We start from the raw sequence: 24,768 nt of genomic DNA, 5'->3' as shown, positions 1-24,768 counted from the left end.
TAATGAAACCTGAATTTATCTCTTTGAATGACAAAGTATTAACTGCCAGTGAGGATACCTGAACTTAGCAATTATGTCCCCTAAGATGGCACTCTAAACCTGTAAGATGGACCCTGATGGCAGGTTTTCATTTATACAAAAGTGAAGAACTAATCAGACTTCCCTAAGATGGGAGAATAAATACCTTAAACTCACTTCGTATGACTACTTTGCCTCCAGATTAATTATTCATCTATTCAAAATTGCCACACCTGAATAAAATAGTAAACTCCAGTAACAAAACAATATCCTGAAATGTTAGTTACTTATAACTGAGACTTCCATTGTTTGGCTAAAATGGATTTTTACCTGAAGAAATGATAAAGTGGCCTCAAAGGCTGGGGAGGGGGGAACAAAGTTCCCCCACTAAAAATGTTTTCCTCTACTACCACATTTTAAAGACTGCGCCACATCTTGTTTTTAGTTTTGCTCTATTCCTCCTTAACCTGATATGAAAGGAATCAGGAGCAGCATGAATATTATGAATTAATATCTGGCAAATTTTGATTTCTAAAGAGAAAGATGATGGCTCATTTTGTTTGTCATTTGCCAAAACAACTCCAATAGTCTATTATATACTGATGCTTGATGTTAATAACAACAATTGGTGTTTATGCTACAATAATACTCATGGATACCGGCAGAGGTGATGTTTATATCCGGACAATAACTTGTGTTTCACTAGCAATTATGCTATTGTACTGGATAAAAGAAATTAAGGGCTGGAATCAGGGCAATTTATACATAAGTAAGGTTTCTAGGATATAGCTCCCCATGAAGAAGAGAAAACAGCTGTGGTGTGAATTTAAGTTGAAGATGAGCAGCAAGGATAGAATAAAAAGCACCTAGCAATTTTAATTAATGTTAAATGTATTTAACTGACCAATGAATATTAAAAAAGTGATTTCATCTCCTGAAAACAATGTAAAGGTGTAAATTACATACCAGTATAGCTGATTTTCAACATGAGAAAGCAGTAGAAAAGCGCTACCAAACCAGATAATTCCAGGGAAGGATAAAGCATCCTTTTCACTTCCTTTTATTCTTATAATCACCGTTATAGGCCAGGTCTATACAGGTACTTGTAAATAAAGTTTGACTTTATTCACAAGTGTTTAAGGTTTACCAAAGAAAACAGTTGGGTTCTCGCTTTGTTGGCACAGAAATAAGAAGGCATCGATATAGAAAATCTTTTAAAATCATGTAGCTAGATATTGCTTAACATAACAGAGCAGCTGACTGAATGGATTTTGCGTCCGTGTTAATTTCGAGCTAGATGGCGCTAATAGCCCTGTACACTTCTAGGTACATTACTCATTTGTTTCTTTTCCTCTCGTCCTCCCCCCACCCCCCATCCCCCATCCCAAATTACAAATAAATAAAGGAAACCTCGTGATGTGCTGATGGTCGGAGGGATTAGAGTTCTCTCCCCCTCCCCCACAGAGCTCCCTGGCAGGAACAATCTGTAGGAGGAAAAATGTGACCAGGCGCAGAACGGTCTGTGGCAACTTTGCTCCGCGTTGCACTTTCGGCACTGCCGCCCCAGGCGTGATGCGGTGCCCCGGCGCGGGCTAGGCTAGCGCTGTGCTGCCCGCCGGCGGAGCCTCGCTGGCCATGCCGGGGCTGGGCGGACTGTTACCGCTGTTACCTGGAAAGCGGCCACGAGGCGAGGCTGGCAGAGCGGCACACGGCGGCTGGCGCGCAGGACCCAGCCAGTGGCAATCCCCCTCCGCCCGTCGGGCCGGTTAGCTGGACGCAAGCCCCGATTGCCAGCCTCTCAGGGGAGGGGCGCCCCCCAGCAGACCTGGGTGAATGAAGCCCCGGGGCCCCGCCTCCTCTGCCTTATAGCTCGGCGGCTGGCCCCTTCGGCCCACTGAGCCGGAGCTCGCCGCCATGGGCTGGGGCAGCGCGGGCGCGGCTGGGCTCCGCTCCCGCGCCAAGCCGGCGGCATGACGCCCCCCCAGCTCTGTGTGTGGGGCGGCTTCAACCGCACCGCTCCCAGCATGTGGGGCGGTGCCAGCGCCTCGCCGGAAGCCCCCAACGGCACGGAGAGCCCCGCGGAGGGATGCGGCTCGGTCTCGGTGGCGTTCCCCTTGAGCATGATGCTGACGGGCACGGTGGGCAATGCCCTGGCCATGCTGCTGGTGTACCGCACCTGCCAGAAGAAGGAGAACACGCGGAAGAAGTCCTTCCTGCTGTGCATCGGCTCCCTGGCGCTGACCGACCTCATCGGCCAGCTCCTCACCAGCCCCGTGGTCATCGCCGTGTATCTGGCCAGCAGGAGCTGGCAGGAGTTGGACCCCTCGGGCAACCTGTGCGCCTTCTTTGGGTTCTGCATGACGGTCTTCGGCCTCTGTCCCCTCTTCATCGCCAGTGCCATGGCCGTAGAAAGGACCCTGGCCATCAGAGCGCCTCACTGGTACGCCAGCCACATGCGAACCAGGATGACCAAGACTGTCTTGCTCAGCATCTGGTTGGCAGTGTTTGCCTTTGCCCTCCTGCCCATAGCTGGCTTAGGGCAGTACACCCTGCAGTGGCCAGGCACCTGGTGTTTTATCAGCACAGGGGACAACCATGATGTGGGCAACACCTTCTTCGCTTCAGCCTTTGCCTTTCTGGGACTTTGCTCTCTGATCGTCACCATGGCATGTAACTTGGCCACGATCAAAGCTTTAGTGGCTCGGTGCAGGACCAAACCCTCAGCATCTCAGTCCAGCAAGCAGTGGGGGAGAATCACCATGGAAACACTGGTCCAGCTGTTGGGGATCATGTGTGTTCTCTTTGCTTGTTGGTCACCACTGTTGGTAGGTTATCTTTTAATTTGCTGTGTGATATTGCTAACCCCACAGCATTCTTTTGCAGAGAATGGGGGTGATGGTTACAGTACTGTGGAGGGGGGGAGGCAAACCTCTCACATCCAACTCCCTAAAACATTGTCTTTGTGTCCCCACAACTTTCAGCCTGCTTTGTAGGGGAAATAAGCAAGTGGAGGGGGGCACACCCTGTTGAAGAGAATTGAGTAGGAGGATACAGGTATAAGGGGATCCCTTGGTGAGAGGTACTGGGGCTAGGAGTAGGTGCAGGGCATGATATGTATGGGAGGACCCCTTGGGATGGGGAGCTGAGGATGGGGTGTGGACATATACAAGGGGACTCACCGTGGAGAGCTAGTAGAGTTGGTGGTGACCTGTATGAGGATCTCTTGAGGAACTGACCAAGGATGAGTGTGATATACGGGACAGACTCCCCTGGAGAGGAGGGTAAGGGGGGAATGGAGGTTCAGAAAGCCCTTGATGAGGAGCTGATAAGGCCTCAGCTGGAAGTATTGTGTCCAGTTCTGGGCACCACAATTCAGGAAAGATATGCAGAAATTGGAGAAAGTCCAGAGGAGAGCAGCAAAAATGATTAAAGGCCTAGAAAACATGACCTACAAGGAAATATAGAAAAAAACAGGGTTGTTTAGTCTGGAAAAGAGAAGACCAAAGGGGACTTGATAACAGTCTTCAAGTATGTAAAAGGTTGTTATAAGGCGGAGGGTGATAAATTGTTCTCCTTATCCACTGATTACAGCACAAAAAGTTATAGACTTAAATTGCAGCAAGGGAGATTTAGCTTAGACATTAGCAAAAACTTTCTAACTATAAGAGTGTTAAGCACTGAACCAAATTACCCAGGATGGTTGTGGAATCTTGGTCATAGGAGGTTTTTAAGAACAAATACATGTCAGGGATGGTCATAGTCCTGCTTCAGTGCAAGGGACTGGACTAGATGAGCTGTCATATTTCTGTGATTGTGTAGAATGGGGGCTGTCATAAGCTGTGGGCATTTGTTGGACATTCAAGGGGGGATGGTAGAATGAAGGTTTGGGGAAGAGAGGTGGGGATGTTTAGGGAAATGAGGGATTTGCAAAGAAGGAAGAAAAGAAACTGGGAACATGAAGGAAGAATGTGGGTCTTAGAAGAGATTAGGGACACTAATGTATTTGGCAGGCAGGTAGGAGTGAGTGACATGAAAGAAGAGGGAGACTGATGCGGGATTTGAAAGTTCAGAACATCATCCAAAGACTGGTGTTAGCAAAGGGTCAAAACACACCAGGACTTGTATGGTTCTGCTGCCTGGATAGCAGAGAGCAGGTTGCGCAGTTCTGTATTCTCTGAACTATGAAGTATGGCAGGGATGTTTTTGCTCACCCAAGCACAGCAAGGGATCTACCCACTGGAGCACTGAGAAGCCTAGAGGTGGTGAAATAGGGAACCTAGCACCAAGTGCTGAGGCTATCAATCATCTTCAGGATCTTGGGAGGAAGTGTGTACTGCTGGAAGCCTTATTGTGATGGGGCCTCATGTTAAAGGGGGGAAAGTGTCCTTTTTTTTTTCTGCACCAAGCTTGTAGACACACATACTCCACTGCTTTGAGAAAGATGATCTGACCTGGGCCCTGTTAGCGACCTCTCACTTGTTACACTAGTTATTTCATTCAAGGGATGTTCGCTGTGTCATATTTTTGGTTGTTTTCAGAGAATTCGTGATGACAGTAAACACTGCAACATTTTAGCATTTTTTTAAAGAGGCTAATCACACAACTTTTACCCTTTCTTCTTCTTCTGTTGTTTTTTTGCTCAGTCCCTTCCTTGTTGATCTGTGAAAAACCCCTTTTCAGAAGTAGAGAGCTCTGAATATAGAATGTGTGTGTTTTTCTGTGAGGGGTGGGGGGACGATATCTGTAGCCCTGTACACTCTGAAGCATGGCGGGGACTTTGCCCCCACAGGATAGCATTGTGAATGGTAGAGTATCTAGCACCTGGGCCCACCAGACATGTTCCAATGTGTGTGCATGCACATGTCTCTGAAGGGAAAAGGTGTAACTAGCTATGGGGCCTACTACCACCTTGTGCTGCCCACAGCAGGGATGCAGGAACAATTTGTATAGTGGGGGTGCTGAGAACCATTGAACCAAACTGGAAACCCTGTATATAATGGAAACCACTTGGAGCCAGGTGGTGCAGCAGCACCCCTAGTTCCAGCACCTGTGGCCCACAGTGACTCCACTGCTGTTCCATGGCCTGGTAGGGAGAATTCCTCCCCCACTGGGACCCCAGCAGATCTCCCCTACATATGGCTCATGTACTAGGATTGAGGATTTGGCCCTTACTATTGACAAGTGCAACTACCTTGGGAAGAATGGCTAGTATGAACACTGGAATATTCAGTGTAAATAAGAGGGCATTAGAAATGAGCTAGTTCTGCCCAATGACTTTATTTTTTGTAAATTAATAACATTCCAGGAAAATCTTAAAACAACCCCCATTCTCTCCCCCCACAACTTCTGCATGTTACCTGTACAGAGATCATTAATGGCTTGTGACAAAGGTGAAATCGGTAACCATATTGCAAACCTAGGGAAAATTGCTTTCTAAATGACAAACAGGACAATGTTCTACTTTTAAGAGCACTAGCGTAGCCTCGATTCGACCAAACACGCATACAGGATGCCCAATTTAGTTATGATTGCTTTTTTGAACATCTGCCCCTCCCCCCATCATGTGTTCAGCCTTTGATGCCAGCTGTTGGTGATTAACTATCTTTTCCACTATATTGAATCAGCTCTTCTAAAAGCTACATAGCCTCCTGCTGCCATGCCAGAGGAGCTGAATGAGCCAATTGACCCCAGAAAGGAACTGCTGGTGGACAGTGCTCTATCCAGCTCTGCCTCTAGCGTAAATGCACCTCCTGGCGGTAAGCTAAAATAAATGTCATGCTGTGTATTGCCCCCAACATTCCCAATTGACTCATTTAGAAATTAACCTATATGGCCATGCAGGGGAATAAGGGGGCATAAGATACTCCTTTATCCCTCTCAGTTGACTCCCTGCATCATAGGTGATGATTAATTACTCCCCCTCCCACCGCAGGTGGACAAGGTGTGGGCAGGCAGGGGCTGGGAGGGGACAGAGCCTTGGCTCTACTCCCCAACATGCAGGCCAGCACAGTTGAGCTGGCACCAAAGAGACAATGCATTGTGCCCAGGAAAGGGCTGGTGTAACTTACACCTTCCGAAGAAGATCCAGGGATCAGAGTGGGACTCTCACAGTTTCATCTCTGCTTTGGTCTTAGGCAAAGCAGATAGCCCCTTCTCACGGAAGAGAGCAAGGTGCCAGTCTAGCCCAATGTCTCCTCCTTATTTAATTGGCCATCCTCTTTTTACATAATGTTTGGAATGGGTTTGTGAATGACATTGATAAACAATACACATGAGCTTCATTACTTAATGTCTGCAAAGTACTCTGGGATCCTGGGATGAAAGATTCTGTCTAAGTGCATGATAGTCTCAGAGACTCATACTTCAGTATTCAGAACTGAGCTGGCATTCATAGAAGATTAGGGTTGGAAGAGACCTCAGGAGGTCATCTAGTCCAACCCCCTGCTCAAAGCAGGACCAACACCAACTAAATCATCCCAGCCAAGGCTTTGTCAAGCCGGGCCTTAAAAACCTCTAAGGATGGAGATTCCACCATCTCCCTAGATAACCTATTCCAGTGCTTCACCACCCTCCCAGTGAAATGGTGTTTCCTAATATCCAACCTAGACCTCCCCCACTGCAACTTGAGACCATTGCTCCTTGTTCTGTCATCTGCCACCACTGAGAACAGCTGAACTATATTCTCTTTGGAACCCCACTTCAGGTAGTTGAAGGCTGTTATCAAATCCCCCCTCATTCTTCTCTTCTGCAGACTAAACTATTGCTTTCTTGCAATATCATATCTGAGGCATAGTGTGAATTTATATACACGATGGAGCAAACCCCAATATCTTTACTCAGCCTTTGCTCAAGAACAATTGCATCACTTGAGAGTTTGCCTGGGAAACTAAATAGAAACTTATGGCCTTATCCAAAACTCATTGAAGCTCATGGAAAAATCCACATTGATGTCATTGGGCTTTGGATTCAAACCCTTAGGTCCTGATTCAGGAAAGAATCCCGATTCAGGAAAGCACTGAAGTACATGTTTAAATTAAGCATGTGCCTAAATCCTAAATTGAAGTCAATGGGAAAGCATGTGCTTAAAGTTGAGTGCTTTTTTGAATCAGGGCCTCAATGAGGAAAGCAGGCTTTGTCCTAATATGAATAATAAAATAGGATCTCAAGTCACTTCACAAAACAGTAAATGTTATATTTAAAGATTAAATACATACTTCAATATCTGCAGTGCATCCTGATTATCCTGTTCTCTACAAATCTGCACCTTTTCTAATTCATACCAAAACCAACCATCTTACCTCACATCTCAGCAGCAATGTAAGAGCAAATGCTGTAGTGAGCCCTCAAAGCAGTAAGGTATCTTTACGTTCACAGGATTTAATGCAGCATATTAGTACATGATAGTGAATTAGAGCTCAATGGCAATTGCTAGAATTGACCAAAGAGGTGCACTATTACCCGCTGTCACTGCTTCCTTGTTGAATTTTTCCATCCAGAAGCCCATTCAGCCTTGTAGAATGTGGATTGCGGATGTGGTTCCACTACACAAGGTGTATGGGTCCTGAAGGCAGGAGAGCTATGCAGGATCCTCCTGGCTTTGGATTCATTCATTTTCCCACAGGGCCATACTCACTAGTGTTCCTTCAGTGGCAGGAGTTCATGCAGCTGTTCTCAAAGTCTATTTGAATAGGCTTTTTCTAGTTAAAATTTAAGATTTAAATGCTTTAGAAACTGCCACAGAGACTTCTCCCTTAAGGACCTTCAAGGTGGCTTTCATTTTTGCTGCCATGAAACAGACTCGGATATACAGAAGGCTACAAAACTCTGTGGAGTCTCAATTCTGCCCCAACACCCCTATTAACAAGCTTGAATTCCTGGCCCTTTGAAGTTAAGGGGAATTTTGCTGCTGACTTCAACAGGCCAGGATTTCACTCCCAGAATGGAAAATATTTGTCCTTAGCCTTAATTATTTGACGGTCAATAAACTAGTTGATTCTTAACCTGACCAGTTAATACAGGGCCATAAACTGTAAATTTAGTCATGTGCATAAGTGCTTCTGGTATCTGGCTCCTAATGAGTGTTTATACAGCCAGAATCTCTACTGGTCACCCAGATACCACATGTCTCCTTCCACTATGAATACTATGAAAGCGCTATTGTGTGTATCTTGGTAGCTCATTTTTCTTGCCGCTTTATTACTTTTCCTAATGTAATATGAAAGCTATAAGAGACAAGAACAGCTCCATTTTTTTGAAACATGGGAATTGTCTGTCATTAAAGACTGGGAAACTAAGTAAGCCAAAGACTGCATTTAATGACTTCTTCATTGTTCACTAGTACAGTACATTGAATACAGAGCTAAAGCAATTTCAAACTACTCCATTTTGTTTGTCATATTTTGCTTTTACTCATATTGTGTAGATAGTGCCTAAAATGTGCTAGGTGTTTTCCAAATGCAGAGGAACACACAATCCTCTCTTTAAAAGGTAGAAGGATCTCACAAGTCTGTTTCACCAAGCCATACATTTTTAAGCAAAATGGCCTTTTCTCTTTTTTACACACACACCAAAAAATATCCCCTCCTCTACTACTGTGTAGCAACACTTCTTCATGATTTATTTTAAATAACTATTTAACTTGTACTGCAAGGGTGCCCTCCACTTTACTTAATGCATCTATGTCAAGAGAAAAAGAGGCACCTACATGCAGCGAGGAGAGAAATGGGACAGTCACAGCAGAAGTTGGGCAGACCATCTGAGGCTTTTAAACATAATTGATATTATGAGAAAATATTCAGGGAGCTGTAGAAAGAAGGCAAAGAGATTCTCTAACATTTTGCTATAAAAAGGTCAGCACTGAATGCTGAACTGGCAACCAGCCTGACCTTTACAAATCAAAGGCAGGGCCAGTTAAAAACATACTGGGTAGCAGACCTTTGAATTTGTTTTATCTTATTTCTTCTGTCTGACTGCTTGGGACTCTGCTGATGCCCAGAGTGAATTAATGAATTGTATTTGTTTCTTTATGAAATGATATCACTTCAAAACTTTTCATGAATTTTCCAGGGGCCCGGTTCCATAAATCTTCTCTCCAGTATGTAGCCTCTATGCCAGCATGTTTCCCTCTTGTATTCATAGTCCCAAAGTTCAGAGCAGGCATCATAGAACAATTTTTTGGGTTTTTTTGTAATAATTAAAAAGAATAATTCTAGAATAATTAAAAAGATTGGCACACACTAGGAACAATGGGCCTGATTCTGATCTCACTTGTCTCAGGATGACTTGTGAGTAACTCTATCGTAGTCAGTAGCGTGTCAGAGTAAAATCATCGTAAAGGAGATCAGAATCAGGCCCAACATAGCCCATAGATAGGAAATCTAAAGTATATTTTTGCCCTTGATATTTGTGTTTAACTCCCATGAAGTTTCTTCTATGTGCATTAAAGGGAGAATTGCCTTGTCCCTTTTTTCCTAGCATAGCTGACTTAAATTTGGTGCATAAATAGTTTTAACATTATGAGTATTCATTGCAGAACAATTCTTAATTTAAAAAAAAAATCTGCTGGAATGTATTTGCCATGATTACACTTATAATTAGTGCAATTTTTCGGAATACAAAGCAATTAACCTTTTAAGGCTAACTCAAAAAATACAGAGATTTTTTTCAGGCCAGTAGGGATTGTTATGATCATCTATTTCAGGAGTGGCCAGTCTGAGAAGGAGCCAGAATTTAAACAATGTACATTGCCAGAGGGCCACAATAATATGTCAACAGTCCCCCATCAGTTCTCACCTGCTCCCAGTGTCTCCCACCACCGGCAGCCCCACCGATCAGTGCCTCCTGCTCCCTCCCTGCACCTCCCAATCAGCTGTTTCGTGGCGTGCAGGAGGCTCGGGGTGGGGGGGGGAGGAAGGAGGTGCAAGGGCATGGCAGGCTCAGAGGAGGGAGTGGGAAGGAGTGGAGTGGGGGAAGGGTCCGTGGCAGAGCGAGGGGTTGAGCAGTGAGCACCCCCCAGCACATTGGAAAGTTGGTGCCTGTAGCTCTAGCCCCAGAGTCAGTGCCTATACAAGGAGCTGCATATTAACTTCTGAAGAGCCACGTGGCTCCGGAGCCACAGGTTGGCCACCCCAATTTAGTCTGACATCCTGCATAAACTTAGGCCAAAAGGAGAGGCTTTCATTGGAACCCCAGTTACATTAATCATTTGTATCATAATTGCATTAAAACAACTATTCTGGACATTTTGTAAGTATTTTCCAGCTTGAAAAGTCAGTGTTTCCCAGAATTATTTGTTTATGCTGTAGAGACTTTGGTAAAATGAGGTTTGTATTCTGTGGCTTAATGGTTTTTTTTTTTTTGAGTAAACCGCTGTTGTTAATGAGTTTTGAAAACTCTTCTTATTAACTCAGTAATAAACCCTTACATGGACAATGCTATGTTTTAGGCCTATCTCTTGGAAACAGGCTTAGGGTTGCCAACTTTCTGATGACAGAAAACTGAACACTCGTGCCCTGAGGCCCTGCCCCTTCTCTGAGGCCCCACCCCCTGCTCTCTCCATCCTCCCTCTCTCTGTTGCTTGCTCTCCCGCACCCTCACTCACTCTCTCATTTTCACTGGGCTGGGGTTGAGGTGCAAGAGGGGGTGAGGGCTCCAGTTGGGGGTGCAGGCTCTGGGATGGGGCCAGGGATGAGGGGTTTGGAGTGAGGGAGGGGGCTCCAGACTGGTTCAGGGTGTTGGGCTGTGGGAGGGGGTATGGACTGGGTGCGGGCTCTGGGGTGGGGTCAGAAATGAGGGGTTCAGGATGCGGGAGGGGGCTCTGGGCTGGGGAGTGGGGGAGGTGAGGGCTCCAGCTGGGGGTGCAGGCTCTGGGGTGAGACTGGGGATGAGGGGTTTGGGATGCAGGCGGGGGCTCCGAGCTGGGGATGAGGGGTTCAGAGTGTGGGAGGGGACTCAGGGTTGGGCAAGGGGTTGGAGTGTGGGAGGGGGTGCGGGCTTTGGGAGGGAGTTTGGGTGTGGGAGGGGGCTCAGGGCTGGGGCAGGGGGTTGGGGTGTGGGAGGGGGTGAGGGGTGTGGGCTCCAGGCGGCGCTTATCTCAGGCAGCTTCCAGGAAGCGGCAACATATCCCTCTGGCTTGTAGGTGCAGGTGTTGCCAGGGGGCTCTGCGCACTACCCCTGTCCACAGGCACCACCCCCACAACTCCCATTGGCCACGGTTCCTGGCTAATAGGAGCTGCGAAACCGGCACTCGGGGTGGCATTTGCACTGCAGGCATGGGTAGGGAGTGGAGTGCTCCTGGCCACCCTTGCACCTAGGAACCAGGCGGACATGCTGACCGCTTCCAGGAGCTGTGCGGAGCTGGCCACTGCAGCCAACTGGACTTTTAGCAGCCCTGTCAGCTGTGCTGACCAGAGCCACCAGGGTCCCTTTTCGACTGGCGTTCTGGTCAAAAACTGGATGCCTGGCAACCCTAAATGGGGTTAGTCAGAGGTTACTATGGTGAGGGACAGGCAAGGAGCAGCAAGGTCCTCAGAAGCCCTGGACATCAGTCCTCTATGATGGGAATTGTAGAGGAATTGTCAGGTAGATGACAGTGCCTGGACCCTGGGGAAGGCTTGGTCAAAAAAGGAGGATATAGGGGAAGTGATGTTGTATTGTTCTCGCTTAAAATTAGACAGCAATAGTAGGGTTACCATATTTAAACATTAAAAAAAGAGGACTCTCCACGGGGTCCTGGCCCCGCCCCTTCCCTGCCCCCGGCCCCGCCCCAACTCCACCCCTTCCCCGCCCCCTCCCCTGAGCACCCCGCATTCCCCCTCCTCCCTCCCAGCAACGCGAAACTGCTGCCCAAGCGCTACCGGCTTCACGGTTTGCCGGGCAGCCCCCAGACCTCCAGACCCTGCGCCCCCAGCCAGGCGCTTCCCCAGGGCAGCTGGAGCCCAGGAGGGGAAGCACCCGGCCGGAGGCGCAGGATCTGGAGCTCTGGGGGCTGCCTGGCAAACTGTGAAGCCGGTAGCTCTCGGGCAGCTCGGCTCTTCAGCTACACAGAGCTGAGGTGTCTGGGGGGAGCAGCAGCAGCCGCCGCGGGGAAATCTGCCTGCAGCTCGCAGCCTGCCGGAGCTGCTCTAAGGTAAGCAGGGGACTGGGGCAGGGATGCCGGCAAAACAAAGCTGGGAGTATTTTCCCGGACATGTTCAGCTTTTTGGCAATTCCCCCCGGACGGGGATTTGAGGACCAAAAAGCCGGACATGTCTGGGAAAATCCGGACGTATGGTAACCCTAAGCAGTAGAGGCTTAAGTCTATTTTATATAATTTCAAATAAAACTGGAAATAATCATGGGCAGAAGTCTTTTAAAAAATAAAACTAAATGAATGGAAGCTGCAATCAGTAAGTTGTCCATGAAATAGGAGCTAGAAGTTTAGTTCATTGTCCTTCTCCACTGCCTAAAAAACCCCAGCTTCCATAGAAAAGCACCTGGAGACCCAGAATTCAGTCACTAAGGATTTTCACTAAGGATTGCACAGGGTCAACCTTCCCACATTCAAATCCAAAAAGATCAAAAAGGAATGAAATGTAATTCTTAAGTACCAACTTTATAAAGATAAAGAAACATTACAATTTCTACAACATAACATGGACACTTTATAATCCACATTCTTCATTTATACATAAACATAAAGAAAACAAATTAAATATAAACAGGTCAGTCCCCACAGAAAAACAGTCAGATGTAACTTTGAGTTCCCAAAAGCTAAGATTGAGTTCACCTGAATCTCAGTTCTAGTTGTTGCTCACCAAAATCTATACAGTCTGCTGAGTCAAAAGCATTGCAACAACATCTTCCCTTCACTTACTTGTAGAAATCTCCAGCTGGTATCGTCCTTCTCTGCTGCAATCACTCAGTTAACTAGTCAGCTAACCAATTAACTCTCATTTAAGTATATAGATTTAAAAAGAACAGTTTTTGAAAAACTGAAAATAGCAAAATATAAGTGGCTCTTTCTCCATCATCACATTTAAATAAGAGAAGTTGGTGAATCATACTAATTGAGACAATTTAAAATAATGTGGCTAAAATCAAACAACATTCCAAGTATACAATTAAAATAAAAAAAGTTTTCCCTTTCTACAGTTAACACGGCCAGGGCTTCTCTGTTGGAGGCTTAATGTTATCACTAACCTGCTGCAAAATTCTTCAGAGTTAGGGGGAAACAACCTGCTTTCTGCTCCTGTGGTTCAGCTTCTCCCAACCCACAGATGGCCTTTTGCAAAGCCACTGCCCTGACTACTTGCCCACATAGAGTCTGACTCCAGCAACAGGGCACACCCAAAACAACCAAACCCAATTCCAGAAACTTCTGAGTGTGCAGTGCTAATTGTGCATCTGCCTTGCAACAGTGAACTAGACACAACTCATTCCTACCCCACCCAATAGATCTCCTAAAGCAGGGGTGTTTTATTAAACTACCTTTTGGCCCGAGGGCTACATCTGGGTGGGGAAATTGTATGCAGGGCCATGAATGTAGGGCTGGGGCAGGGGGTTGGGGTGCAGGAGAGAGTGCAAGGTGTGGGAGGGGGTATGGTGTGCAGGAAGAGGCTCAGGGCGAGGGGTTGAGGTGTAGGAGGGGCTCAGGGCAGGGGGTTGGGGTGCAAGAGGGGGTGCAGAGTGCAGGAGGAGGTGTCTCAAGGTAGGGTTAGGGGGCTTGGCCTGCCCTGGCCCCACACTACTCCCGGAAGTGGCCAGCATGTCCGGCAGTTGCTCCTGGGGGTGGGGTGGGGCTGGCGGCTCTGCCCTCACCTGCAGATACCACCCCCGCAGCTCCCATTGGCCGCAGTTCCCCATTCGCAGTCAATGGGAGCTGCGGGGGGGCGGTGCCTGCAGGCGAGGGCAGTGCATGGAGCCCTCTGCCCCCTCCCCTTCCCCCAGGGGCCGCAGGGACATGGTGCTGGCACTTCCGGGAACGGTGCGGGGCCAAGGCCGGCAGGGAGCCTGCCTTAGCCCTGCTGCACCACGTGGCTGGCAATCCTGCAGGCTGGATTTAAAGCCCTGACGGGCTGGATCCAGCCTGCAGGCCATAGTTTTCCCTCCCCTGTCCTAAAGAGATATCTCCCTATTAGGCACACAGGTTATATTGTGTAACCACATGACCTTACCTCTTCCTTCCCCCCATCTGCTTTCTCCAACTCTTTATTTAAAGCCACTTATTACTTGTCTACAGTTTAGATTGAGCATCTTCAGAGTCTAGCACAATGGGGCTTCATTCTGATTGGGTCATTGGGCACTGCCATAATACAAATAATAATTATGAGATGTAAATATGTTTCTGTGTGTACATTACAGCCAATGTGTACACACAACGGGTAGACTGCGCCGTAATACAAATAATAATTATGAGATGTAAATATGTCTCTGTGTGTACATTACAGCAAATGGAAACCAAAGGGTAATTAATTAACATTCCCAGAATTCAGGTTATTTTCTTCGGGATCAGTATTTGAGGAACTCTGAAATATGATAGCCCTTATAATCCTTTTAATCTTGTTTTGTTATCTCAGAATTCATGAAATTGCAATATCAATTGGCAGATAAATACGGTATTTATAAAGAATCTGCTTTCATGTGCCAGTTGCTATCTGTTTTGTTTATATTACATAATACTCCACTGTTACATGGAGTGTTAAATTGCTTTGCTGAAAATTTCACTTTAAACAACATATAAGGTTATAATTCCATGAATTCTGTGTTGGCCTATTAAAATAATTTTAACTGAAGTCTGTAAAAGTTGCAGGGCTAGATCCTCAACTGGTGTAAATCACTGAAGTCACTGGAGCCACAGAGACTTATATCAACAGGGGATCTGGCCTATAATTTGTATAGTAATGTAAATTAATCACCCTGTTTTATTAAACTACAAACTACATAAAGCGATGGGGCAATTCACATAGAATCATGGACACTAGAGATAATAAAAAGCTATTATGTCATCAAGTACATCTTCCTGGCAGGGCAAGATTACGTATTCTTTATTATGAATTTACTAACAATCTGTCCAGTCTAATTTTAAATGTTTACTCACAACATGTTGTATATATGAAAGCTCAAAGACTCCCAGCAAGTTTATAAAATAAAGCAATTTAAAAGAGCATTTATTCTATTTAAAAACAAACACATTCAAACTTGTGCTAAGTCTAATGTTTCAGCTTGAGAACTCAGCTTCTGCAGACCTATGTGATTGGTGATCACTGAGGACAAAACTACTGGTGAGCATTCCTGACTTCCAGAGGCCCCACTTAACTATTTTTAGCCAGCCATCCTCCAGAATTGTAATGTTTAATTATTTGCAAGGATTCTTTAGGCAAAACGGTGCCCTTGCTCTTAGGAGCCATATTGGGGCATGGGGAGAAGAGGATGGCATCTGTGCACAGAGGGACTAGTCTTTAGGCAGGAGTAGCTGGGAAGAGAGCAGGGGGAGGGGAATCCTGTCTCCTGGAGTAGCCTCCACCAACCCATACATGGCCTCCTTGCAGGATGTAGCAGCATATCTTCTAGCCCTTCCCATTCCTCTATCCTGCCCCCTGATGCTCAGGCAGCCTTCATAGAGATGGAAGAAGAGCGCTGTGAAAAACAAGGGAGTTGCTCCATCAATGCTCCCACACACACTTCCCCTCCCCCCACCCGAGTGTCCATTGCCACCAACCCTTTTGCGGGGGAATCAGTTCTGCTCTCATGTGTTCCTCTACACATGAAGGAGGGGGGTTGGATTTGCCCTGTAATGTCCAGCAGTATCCTATGACTAACATACGTAGCTACCTCTCACCTTATCGCCTTAAAACAAGGATCATAACCTACCAGTAAATCCTTTGGGCTCATTTCTGCACCCAGTTACACAGATGCTACTCCCATCAAACCCCACAGGAACTGCACCTGTATAACTGAAGCAGAATTAAGCCTGTTAATTATATTATGCTAATTATCACTGCCTATCTCTCAGCCTATCGGACCCCAAGACAGGTTTGGTTTGCTCTTGGGCAATAGCTATACTTGAAAGGACCCCAAGGTGGTTGGCCTGGGAATGGCCAGCCATTCCACTTGGGCTGTCAAGGGCCAATATGAAGATCTACCTGCTAGCTGTAGCCTGGTTGGACCCTGTGGTCTCAGTGTAATATTGGGCCCACAGAAATGCAGTTTCTAGGGCAGCTGGCAATGCTTTCTGTGGTGGCTAAACTTCTCATTGAAGCAGAACAATTCACTGGCCCCTGGCAATGCAAAAGTGTGTGTGGCTTAAAGATCTAACATGGGCATTTTGTCCTGGTAATAGCAGCTTCTTAAAGCCAGTTGTACATCAGCCCCAAAAGCACTGAACACTGCAATGTGTTGATATAATACAAGCAGTTGTCCCTCTGCCCTTCTTTGTCCACTGTCTGTGTCCCAAAAATGCCAGCACCTGAGCAGGAGCGCAGTCTATGGTACCTGCCTCTACCTGCTCAATAATTTCTTTAATTTTTTTTCCAAGGTGTAGCTGGGGTCAGTCTTCTGCCTCCTATCTGGTTCCTCCCTTACTTGGCTGCAGATATATCCCCGCAACACTCCCTCCCCCCAGCTGCTGAAAATTAGCAGGCCTTCTCTGTGTCAAGCTTGGCCAGATTTAGATGGCCACATAGCTGTACCATACAATATCAGGCATGCACTGGGGCAGTTCTGGGAACTTGGGGATGCATGATGCTGTTTCAAGGTGGCAGGGGACTGAGGCCTAAATAGGATATGACCCACTGATTCACAGCAAAGAATTTACCAGCTTTTCTTGCAGTTCATTTAGTGCATTATTATTTTCTGTAGGCAGAACCTCGTGTCTGAAGCTGAATTTGGTGCTAATGTTACAGTGAGTGTATTTCACAAGCCTAAAGTGTTACACACTATCCTCTTTTGAATGTATTTGATTTCAGTCTGATTGGGGAAAGTGGGTGTATTTTTTTAATAGGTTAAAAACAGAATACAAAATTGTTCCTGGCTAATTCAAACAGACTTGAAATCACCATGTTAATACAGAATGGAGTCTGTAGTCTGCAGTGGTGTTTTGATAAAATTATTATGGAAATTTTAACGCCAATTACACCTGTTTCTGTACAACTAAAGAATGACTTCCTCTCTTCTATCTCTTGTCCTGAAAGAGTGCTTTCATTCTGCTGTTGATTTATCTTGATTACTGCTATTCAATAGCCAGACAGTAAAACAAATACCAAATTAGCAAAAACAGAAATAATTTTTTTTTAAAAAGTTAGCTTAAGAGGTATATGTCCTCCTTGATGTTTGTGCCTAATTCCTTCAGGATTTTGTGTGCTCATAAAAGGGAGAATTGATGTTTTTTATTAGGAATGCAGTCCTCTTCCTACAGTTTGTAGGACTGGACCCTAGTTTTCAGTTATTAAATTAGGCTGTATCAAAGTTTTCTGTTATTAAAGCCAACTTGAGTCAATCGTTTTGAGATTGGAAAACTCAAGAATTATAGAGTTATCTCTCTGATACTGGTTTGCATAGTTTTCCTTGCTATGCTGGACCTGATCCTGCTCCCCTTGAACAGGGCCGGTTCTACTGTTTTTGCCGCCCCAAGCAGAACGCCGAATTGGGCGGCATGCGCTTTTCCGCGGTGGCGGCAATTCGGCGGCAGCTTCTGTCTTCACCCGGAAGACAGAAGCCACCGAATTGCCGCCGTGGGCAGCTTAACGGCACACAGACTGCCCCGCCGTCCGCAGCAGCAATTCGGCGTGCTGCTTGGGGCGGCAAAAACACACGGACTGCCGCCTCTTGCACAGAGCACCGGGTCAGGCCAGGCTCTGCAGTAGCGCTGCCCTAGAAGTTTGCAACCCCGCTGCCCAGAGCATTGCGCCAGCGGAGGAGCTGAGGCTGCAGGAGAGGGGGAACAGCTCGGGAGGGGCCAGGGGCTCCTGGGCCAGGAGCTCAGGGGCCAGGCCAGGAGGATCCCACAGGCCGGATGTGGCCCGCGGGCCGTAGTTTGCCCACTTCTGAACTAAACCATAGAAAAATAAATACATATTTGACATCCTTCAAAATGTGCCTACTAGTTCTCAGAATTATATAAATTATATCAGAACATGAATGTATCACAACACAGAGAGCCTCTCACCATCTTTTTCTGGTAATTAATGGATATATCCTGGGAAAACAATAGACAGAGAGAAACTGTGGTCTTGTGGATTAAGCAAAGGACTGGGAAGCTGGAGTCTATTTCTAGCTCTGCCTCTTTCCTGTATAACCATGGGCAAATGAACTAAACTCTTATTGGCCTTCCTTTTCCTCTCAGTAACATGGGGCTAATGATGCTTCTATGTTATGAGTTTTATTTCATTAATGTCTATAAAGCACTTTAAGATTCATAGATGCAAAGGGCTCTTGAAGTGCTAAGCATTATTTTGATTGATTGAATTATTATATTGCAGTCTTCAGTTGATAAGTCTTTAAAAGCCACAAACCTTGTGGCAATTCATAAACCAACAGGGAAAATTGATTTGCCAAGTTCATATGTCTATTTGTGCCAACCATCTCAATAAGCAATAGCAAATAATGCACAAATCTTATCTAACAGCCCCAAGGACTAAGGGGATCGCTGACACATCTCTATAATGGTGCTGTTAGTCTAGCAGCTGGCAGTTTGAAATACAAGTGTTAGGACTGCCCTGGAGTACAGATTTTCTGAGAGATAGTATGATTGAAGATCTTCAGCTTCTAGGCTGCTTTCTCTACAAATTAATGGCTATTGTTTTATTTGGGGTAGATAGTGGTAACACATCAAGAAAAGCCGATCTACTGATGCAATTTCTTTTGACAGCTGCCGTACATGTTATAGTAGCCAGAGGCATGGCCATTCTGGCCCCATTTTGGGTGGTAGGTACTGTAACGTATGGGATATGTCGGTCATGGAAATGCTTGCATCAAGTATGTTTAAATGCCCATGATTTTACAATTTGCCTACCTTTTCTCAGCCACACCAACTAAAATACTTAGGGGTCAAATAGCCAGGCTTATCATTCTTTGTACCTTATTAACTCGTATTATATTGAAGTTTCTTCTCTCAATATGAATTATCCAGCTAGATTTAGCAATATGGGTAAGGGTGGAGGTGGCAGAATGAGCTTTTAATTGATTTCCCAAGCTCTTCCTCGTCTAGATCAGTCCATCTCCCACCAGTACAATTTCATCTAGCCTTCTGCCACGTCCCAAAGATGGGAGATAACAGGCTCCTGGCTGATATCAGTGCCAGATATATTGGCTCAAACCAGTGGACAAGGTGGAGGGTAAGATCTTTATCTCCCCCCCCCCCCATTACTGCTGTGACCTGAAGCACATCCTGCATGCAAATCCACACAACACACAGAGTATTGTATGTAAGGCCTCTTTGAATGAAGTTCACTGAGGACATCCTTTATTTTCCATGATCGTGGTTTGATTTGAGGGAAGTAGCAGGAGGGGATCAGAAGATTCTAATCTGATGGGCCCCTCTCTCATAAGACATTTCTGCCCGAAGAAGTATGGATGTAGTTTATTTTTAATGATACACATTTTTCTCATCTTTTCATAGATTATGATGTTGAAAATGATCTTCAGTCACAAGTCGGTTGAACACTGCAAGCCATCTGACAACACAGTTCAAAGCATAGAACTGCAGAAAGAATGCAATTTCTTCTTGACGGCTGTCCGCTTGGCCTCTCTAAACCAGATCTTGGACCCCTGGGTTTATCTGCTATTAAGAAAAATTCTCCTCCGAAAGTTTTGTCAGGTAGCAAATGCCATCTCCAGTTGTTCTAATAATGGATTGAAAGGGCGACCTATCATGTTAACAGATGAAATCAGACAGACAGCAGCATGAAAGAATATTGATACACCTTGCATGCAAATTACTTTTGACAAGTAGTCTTAAGCCTTACTGTGAATTTGGGCATCTGTGGCATGCCGGTGTCTCCACATAACCAACTGCAGTATAGTAGTACTCTTGAATGGACATAGAATGCCAGATAATTATGTATCCGATTTGCCAACAATACATAAATATAAACAAAGGAGTATGGCCTATTATTAACAGTTACCTAAAATTCTGGTCTCTTTATGATCCATAGCTAAAACCATTCAAGCTAAAGAATGACTTTTTTTTTCTGCTGTACACATCATGTTTTCTGGGGATTTTTCTTTCTTTGAAGGAGAAGAATCAATAATTTTTATGTCAGGTAACATTTGAGACACAGATTCAACAGCTTAAGTTATTGAAAAGACTCATTATTGCACTTAATTTTGACTCTAAGCTTATCTGCTAGATCCAGATATTATTCCTACCTCCTTTTTGGGGGAAAATGCAAGAGACTTGAGGAAAAAAATAATAGGAGTCCTTTCCTTTCTTCAGATTTCAATGATTTGTTAGAAGAATTGCCAATGTCATTGTGTATAATAATGGTGTTCTCTTTCAAGTGCTGAAAGGCAGCAGGAGTTTTATGTGCTACATGGGCTTACCATGGTAATTACTGATTTTTAGTGAATGCAAGAATAAACTCACCTGCCGCAAAGGAGAGGGGGCTTTGGGGAACAGCAGAAAGGTACAATCTACCTTATTAAAAAAAAATAATAAACTTTGCACTTTTTTTTTACAAGTAATACCTATGAAACACCCAGGTTAGTGAAGCATTGTTTCACGCTATGGTGATGTAGTCTACCTTAGCTATTCACAGTAATATCCCTTTCACATAGCAAAAAACTCACCCAATACCTTCAAAGAGCAGCTTTATTTGTGAAGATCATGATTCTGGGAACAGAAAGACCTTTCAGCTACCCTCTGGTGGTGGGCACACCACATACACAGCACCACTTTTTTACTTAAGCACCCTAAGGGTGGGTCACTCACAATATGAAATATCAGCCAAGAAACAATAGATTTTTCCTAAAAGCCAGCTTTGAGAAACATGACAGCCTTGGGATTTTTTTTTCTTTTTTTAAATCAAGCCCCATTGTCAGCAGAGATTTCAGTTGGAGGATCTCATTACTCAGATCTTTCCTTGAGTAATTTTCAGGTTGGATTATAAGCACTCACATTTCTGCTGTATTGTTTGAACATCTTTTACTAACTCCCTTGTTTTCCTCCAGTTTTTCATGGGCCCATAACCTCTAACCTGTCCCATTTAATGGCCTTCTTTCTGGATTAGATCTCTATGACATTGTTTGCAAGAATATACATGCCAAATTCTGGTCTGTTACACACAAATGCAAGCTTGCTGAGATTAGTGGAGATACATTTTCTTAGACCATAACTAAATTCAGCCATGGAATTTCTATCGGAGTTAAAGGAGGTTTGTACATGGGATTGGTACAATAACTGTATTTATATGTTAGAGTATGAAAAACCATTGGGCAGATAAGGCCTTTAAAATGGCATAATTGTACTTAATAGCAATGCATAATCGAATGGAAAAAGTAGCTCTCAAGTTCAAACATAATTTTTGATATCACACTAGTCTGATTTGGTAATGGGCAATATTAGAAATGTGCTACTGTAAATACTCTTGTAGGTAAGTATAACATTCATGGACAACTAATCTTCCCTCTGTAGGTACACATTGAAATAGCATGAAATATGAAAATCCGAGGTGGCAGCCAGAAAGCATTTGGCTAATCACTTTTTATGTCCTTGTGTCTAATCATCACCATAATGACAGACAAGAAAGAAAAGTAACTGGAGTTAGATTGGCAGTTAACATTGTATATCAAAGCCTCAGAGGTGATTATTTTTAATGTGACATCAGGACTCTGACATCTCAATGATAAGTCAAGAAATAGTGTAAATTATACTGAGATACTTTGACATTTTGTAATCCACTGGTTTTACTTTAAATCTACTTGCCTTCTTGTTCAGTTTCGTAGTGAGACAAAATAAACATGCTTATTCGGCCCATATCTGTCTGAATAAAGAAGAAATCAAGGACCTCATCCAAAGCCCATTGAAGCCAATCAGTCACTAAGGGGTAGGGTTACACTGCAAAAGAGATGTGCTATTAACTCGGGTTAAATTAGCAGTGAACACAAGACAACTCATCTTTTAACTCAGGTTAGCAAGTCAAGTTAAAGCCGATAGGAGAGCTTGGGATACTGCTCTACACTTACCCACTGGTTCGGTGCAAGCAATCGATCTTCTGGAATCAATTTATCGCCTCTTGTCTAGACGCGATAAATCGATCCCGGAAGTGCTCGCCGTCGATGCCGGCAATCCTGCTCCGCGAGAGGAGTAGGCGGAGTCGACGAGGGAGCCTGCCTGCCGCGTGTGGACCCGCAGTAAGTACCTTTAAGTTCGAACTAAGATACTTCGACTTCAGCTACGTTATTCACGTAGCTGAAGTTGCGTATCTTAGTTCCAACTGAGGGCTTAGGGTGGACCAGCCCAAATAAAGGGAAATGCCTTGTTAACATTTAAAAAGGCTTTCAGCTACTAAAATATCATTTAGAAAAACTCCTGTATAGTTCCTAAATCCTCATCACATACACCTGTAGGAAGTACAACTCCATCAAACGTTTTATGGCCTTCTGTAGCTCACTCTCATTTTCTTGTTTTCATTCATGGTCTTTTAGGAACAGCTGTTCACCAGCTTATGTATCTCTAAAGCTAGATAGCTCCTCGGAAAAATAAAACAACTCCTGAATATGTAACAGATGTGCAAAATCCGCCAAATGAGACTAATTAACCCAAGATCTATGATGTGCCCCGGTAACAGGCCAGAGGACACATCTAACCGCAGTCTAAGTGAGGAAGGCAGCATGTTTTGACATCAAAAGTATTTTTTTCCAGTTAGCAAGTCTCCCTTCTGGTTTGCATGCTTTTTGTCTGGGTATTTCTATCTTAGCCCATTTCTGTGATGTCCCTCTTGCAAAAGTTATGTATTATATTCCTATTAATGTGCCTATCATTAAAAAGAAGGCTGAGTCAGGAATAGTTATATAAATAGATCATTTACAAATGAACGCTGCTCTTAGGACACTACTTAGACTAATGTGATCCAATAAGAACACTGTCTTAATAATTTAGTGTCAAAGCTAAGATGGAACCAAAGACACACCTTTTAAAAGCAGAGCCATTATTCTTCAAGGCATATTAGGATAGTCAGTTATGCACATCCATACAATATGTCTTAGAAGACATAGAGCTTAATTCTGCTTGGACATGCACAGCTCAGTAGGTTTGCACTAGTGCAAAAAAGAGTGGAATTTGGCTGATATTCTGAAAATCTGAAACATACCCTTCAGCTACAAGAGCTTTACACCAGTGTAATTGAGATCAGAATTTGGCATTCAGTGCCTTCTAGGTAATAGAACAGAATACAATAAACTAGAACTAGAATGTCCTGGCCAACATTTGCAATCTGAATAAAACAAGATCTACTGTCCAACACTCTATAGGAGATAATGTTGAGTACAATGACCATATGTGCCTACACAGCGTCTGCCCTACGAGTGTCTAGAGCTCATTACTGGTAAGCGCTTTGGGAAATAGTGAGAAAGATACTGTATAAAACCAAATTATCCCTTACTCTCTTTGAAAAAAGTGCCAGGTGCCATTTCATGCCAAAAGACTTATGTTAAAAGCCTGTTTTTCTGTTCAAGAGATTAGCCTCATTCAGTTTATGCACATCCGCTGTTTTTCAGAAATCTGTCCCTTGTAAAGTGTGTCAGAGTGACCTCAGTTATTTGAGTGAATTGTGCTCTGCCGGACTTTTCTGTCAATCAATAGCTGAACAGCAGCATGGTACAATAGGATCCAATTTTCTCTACGTATAGTGTAGCAAGGGTGCAAAAAGTCTATGAGACTGAGTAATTTTTGTCCTAATATCACCACTGGGAAAACATTAGTTTTTCATCTAGACGAACAATGAGATATGCAATGGCAATATAAGAACTGCTGAAATGTAAAGATAGTTTAAACTAATTGTTGAAGGGAACCAGATATGGGCATTATAATGCTCACAATAATCTCATCCGTTTGCACTCCTGTTATTAAAACAGTTCCTTTATTTTTTTTTAATTTAGAGAAAAGGGGGATCAAATCTGTCTTTGGGTGCAGTAATATGAAGAAGAGCATTTTATAAAACAAGAAAGTATGAGAGATTATTTGCATCTTAGTTGTTTATACCAAAAGAATTTAAGCACTATTTGCCAGGCACGGCCGATATGACATGACTGGCAACTGAAGCACTTTCTTAAATGAATTCAAAGATCTTTATCAGAAATGTAATTATTTGTTTTGTTTTCCCATTTATCTGGTTCTGTGGGGAAGATATTTTTGCCGTATCTTTTTGCAGATGCCTTCTATATTATTCTAAATGTATGTAAATTTCACTACAGTAGTATTTCAAAGATCCATTTTGATAAAATGATGTACTTCTGTCAGAGACATTGTAGAAACTGTGGTGTATGGTGGAATTCTTTTGATATAATTTTGTTGGCATTCAAAACACAGCCTGTTGGTGTATTGAATGTGTATGTGTTGTATTTGTCAATGCAAAATAAACATTTAAAAGTTCAGCAGAATAACTGGTCTTTATTTCTTGATGCCAACTTTTGCCTGCAACGTTTTGATACAACAATTTCAAGTAACCTTCTGCAATTGGCTTCAGTGTGAGCACTATCTGCTGCTAAATTTTTAAACATCTTGAGCCAAATTCTGTGCTGACTTCATTAGGACTGACTGCAGAGGTTTAAGTACAG

General features: G+C 44.2%; 1 protein-coding gene across 1 annotated transcript; it reads left to right on the top strand.

The window, feature by feature from the left end:
• Positions 1-1,483: 1,483 nt before the first annotated feature.
• Positions 1,484-24,583, top strand: PTGER3 (prostaglandin E receptor 3). The gene is made up of 2 exons (XM_005285506.5): positions 1,484-2,843; positions 19,613-24,583. Exons 1-2 carry the CDS (start codon positions 1,989-1,991, stop codon positions 19,898-19,900), a joined length of 1,143 nt encoding a protein of 380 aa, XP_005285563.3. The 5' UTR covers positions 1,484-1,988; the 3' UTR covers positions 19,901-24,583.
• The last annotated feature ends 185 nt before the right edge of the window (positions 24,584-24,768 follow it).

The sequence above is a fragment of the Chrysemys picta genome, chromosome 8, assembly GCF_011386835.1.
Source record: "Chrysemys picta bellii isolate R12L10 chromosome 8, ASM1138683v2, whole genome shotgun sequence".
Taxonomy (NCBI): Eukaryota; Metazoa; Chordata; order Testudines; family Emydidae; genus Chrysemys; species Chrysemys picta.
The sequence above is the reverse complement of the archived record's forward strand: the minus strand, read 5'-3'. Positions and strand labels throughout refer to the sequence as shown.

What these genes read in the sequence shown, in the direction of transcription:
- PTGER3 (XM_005285506.5), top strand. Translation starts at nt 1,989, where the DNA reads ATGACGCCCCCCCAGCTCTGTGTGTGGGGCGGCTTCAACCGCACCGCT. An exon ending in CTTGTTGGTCACCACTGTTG is followed by an intron (nt 2,844 to 19,612) that starts GTAGGTTATCTT and finishes ATCTTTTCATAG; the next exon opens with ATTATGATGTTGAAAATGAT.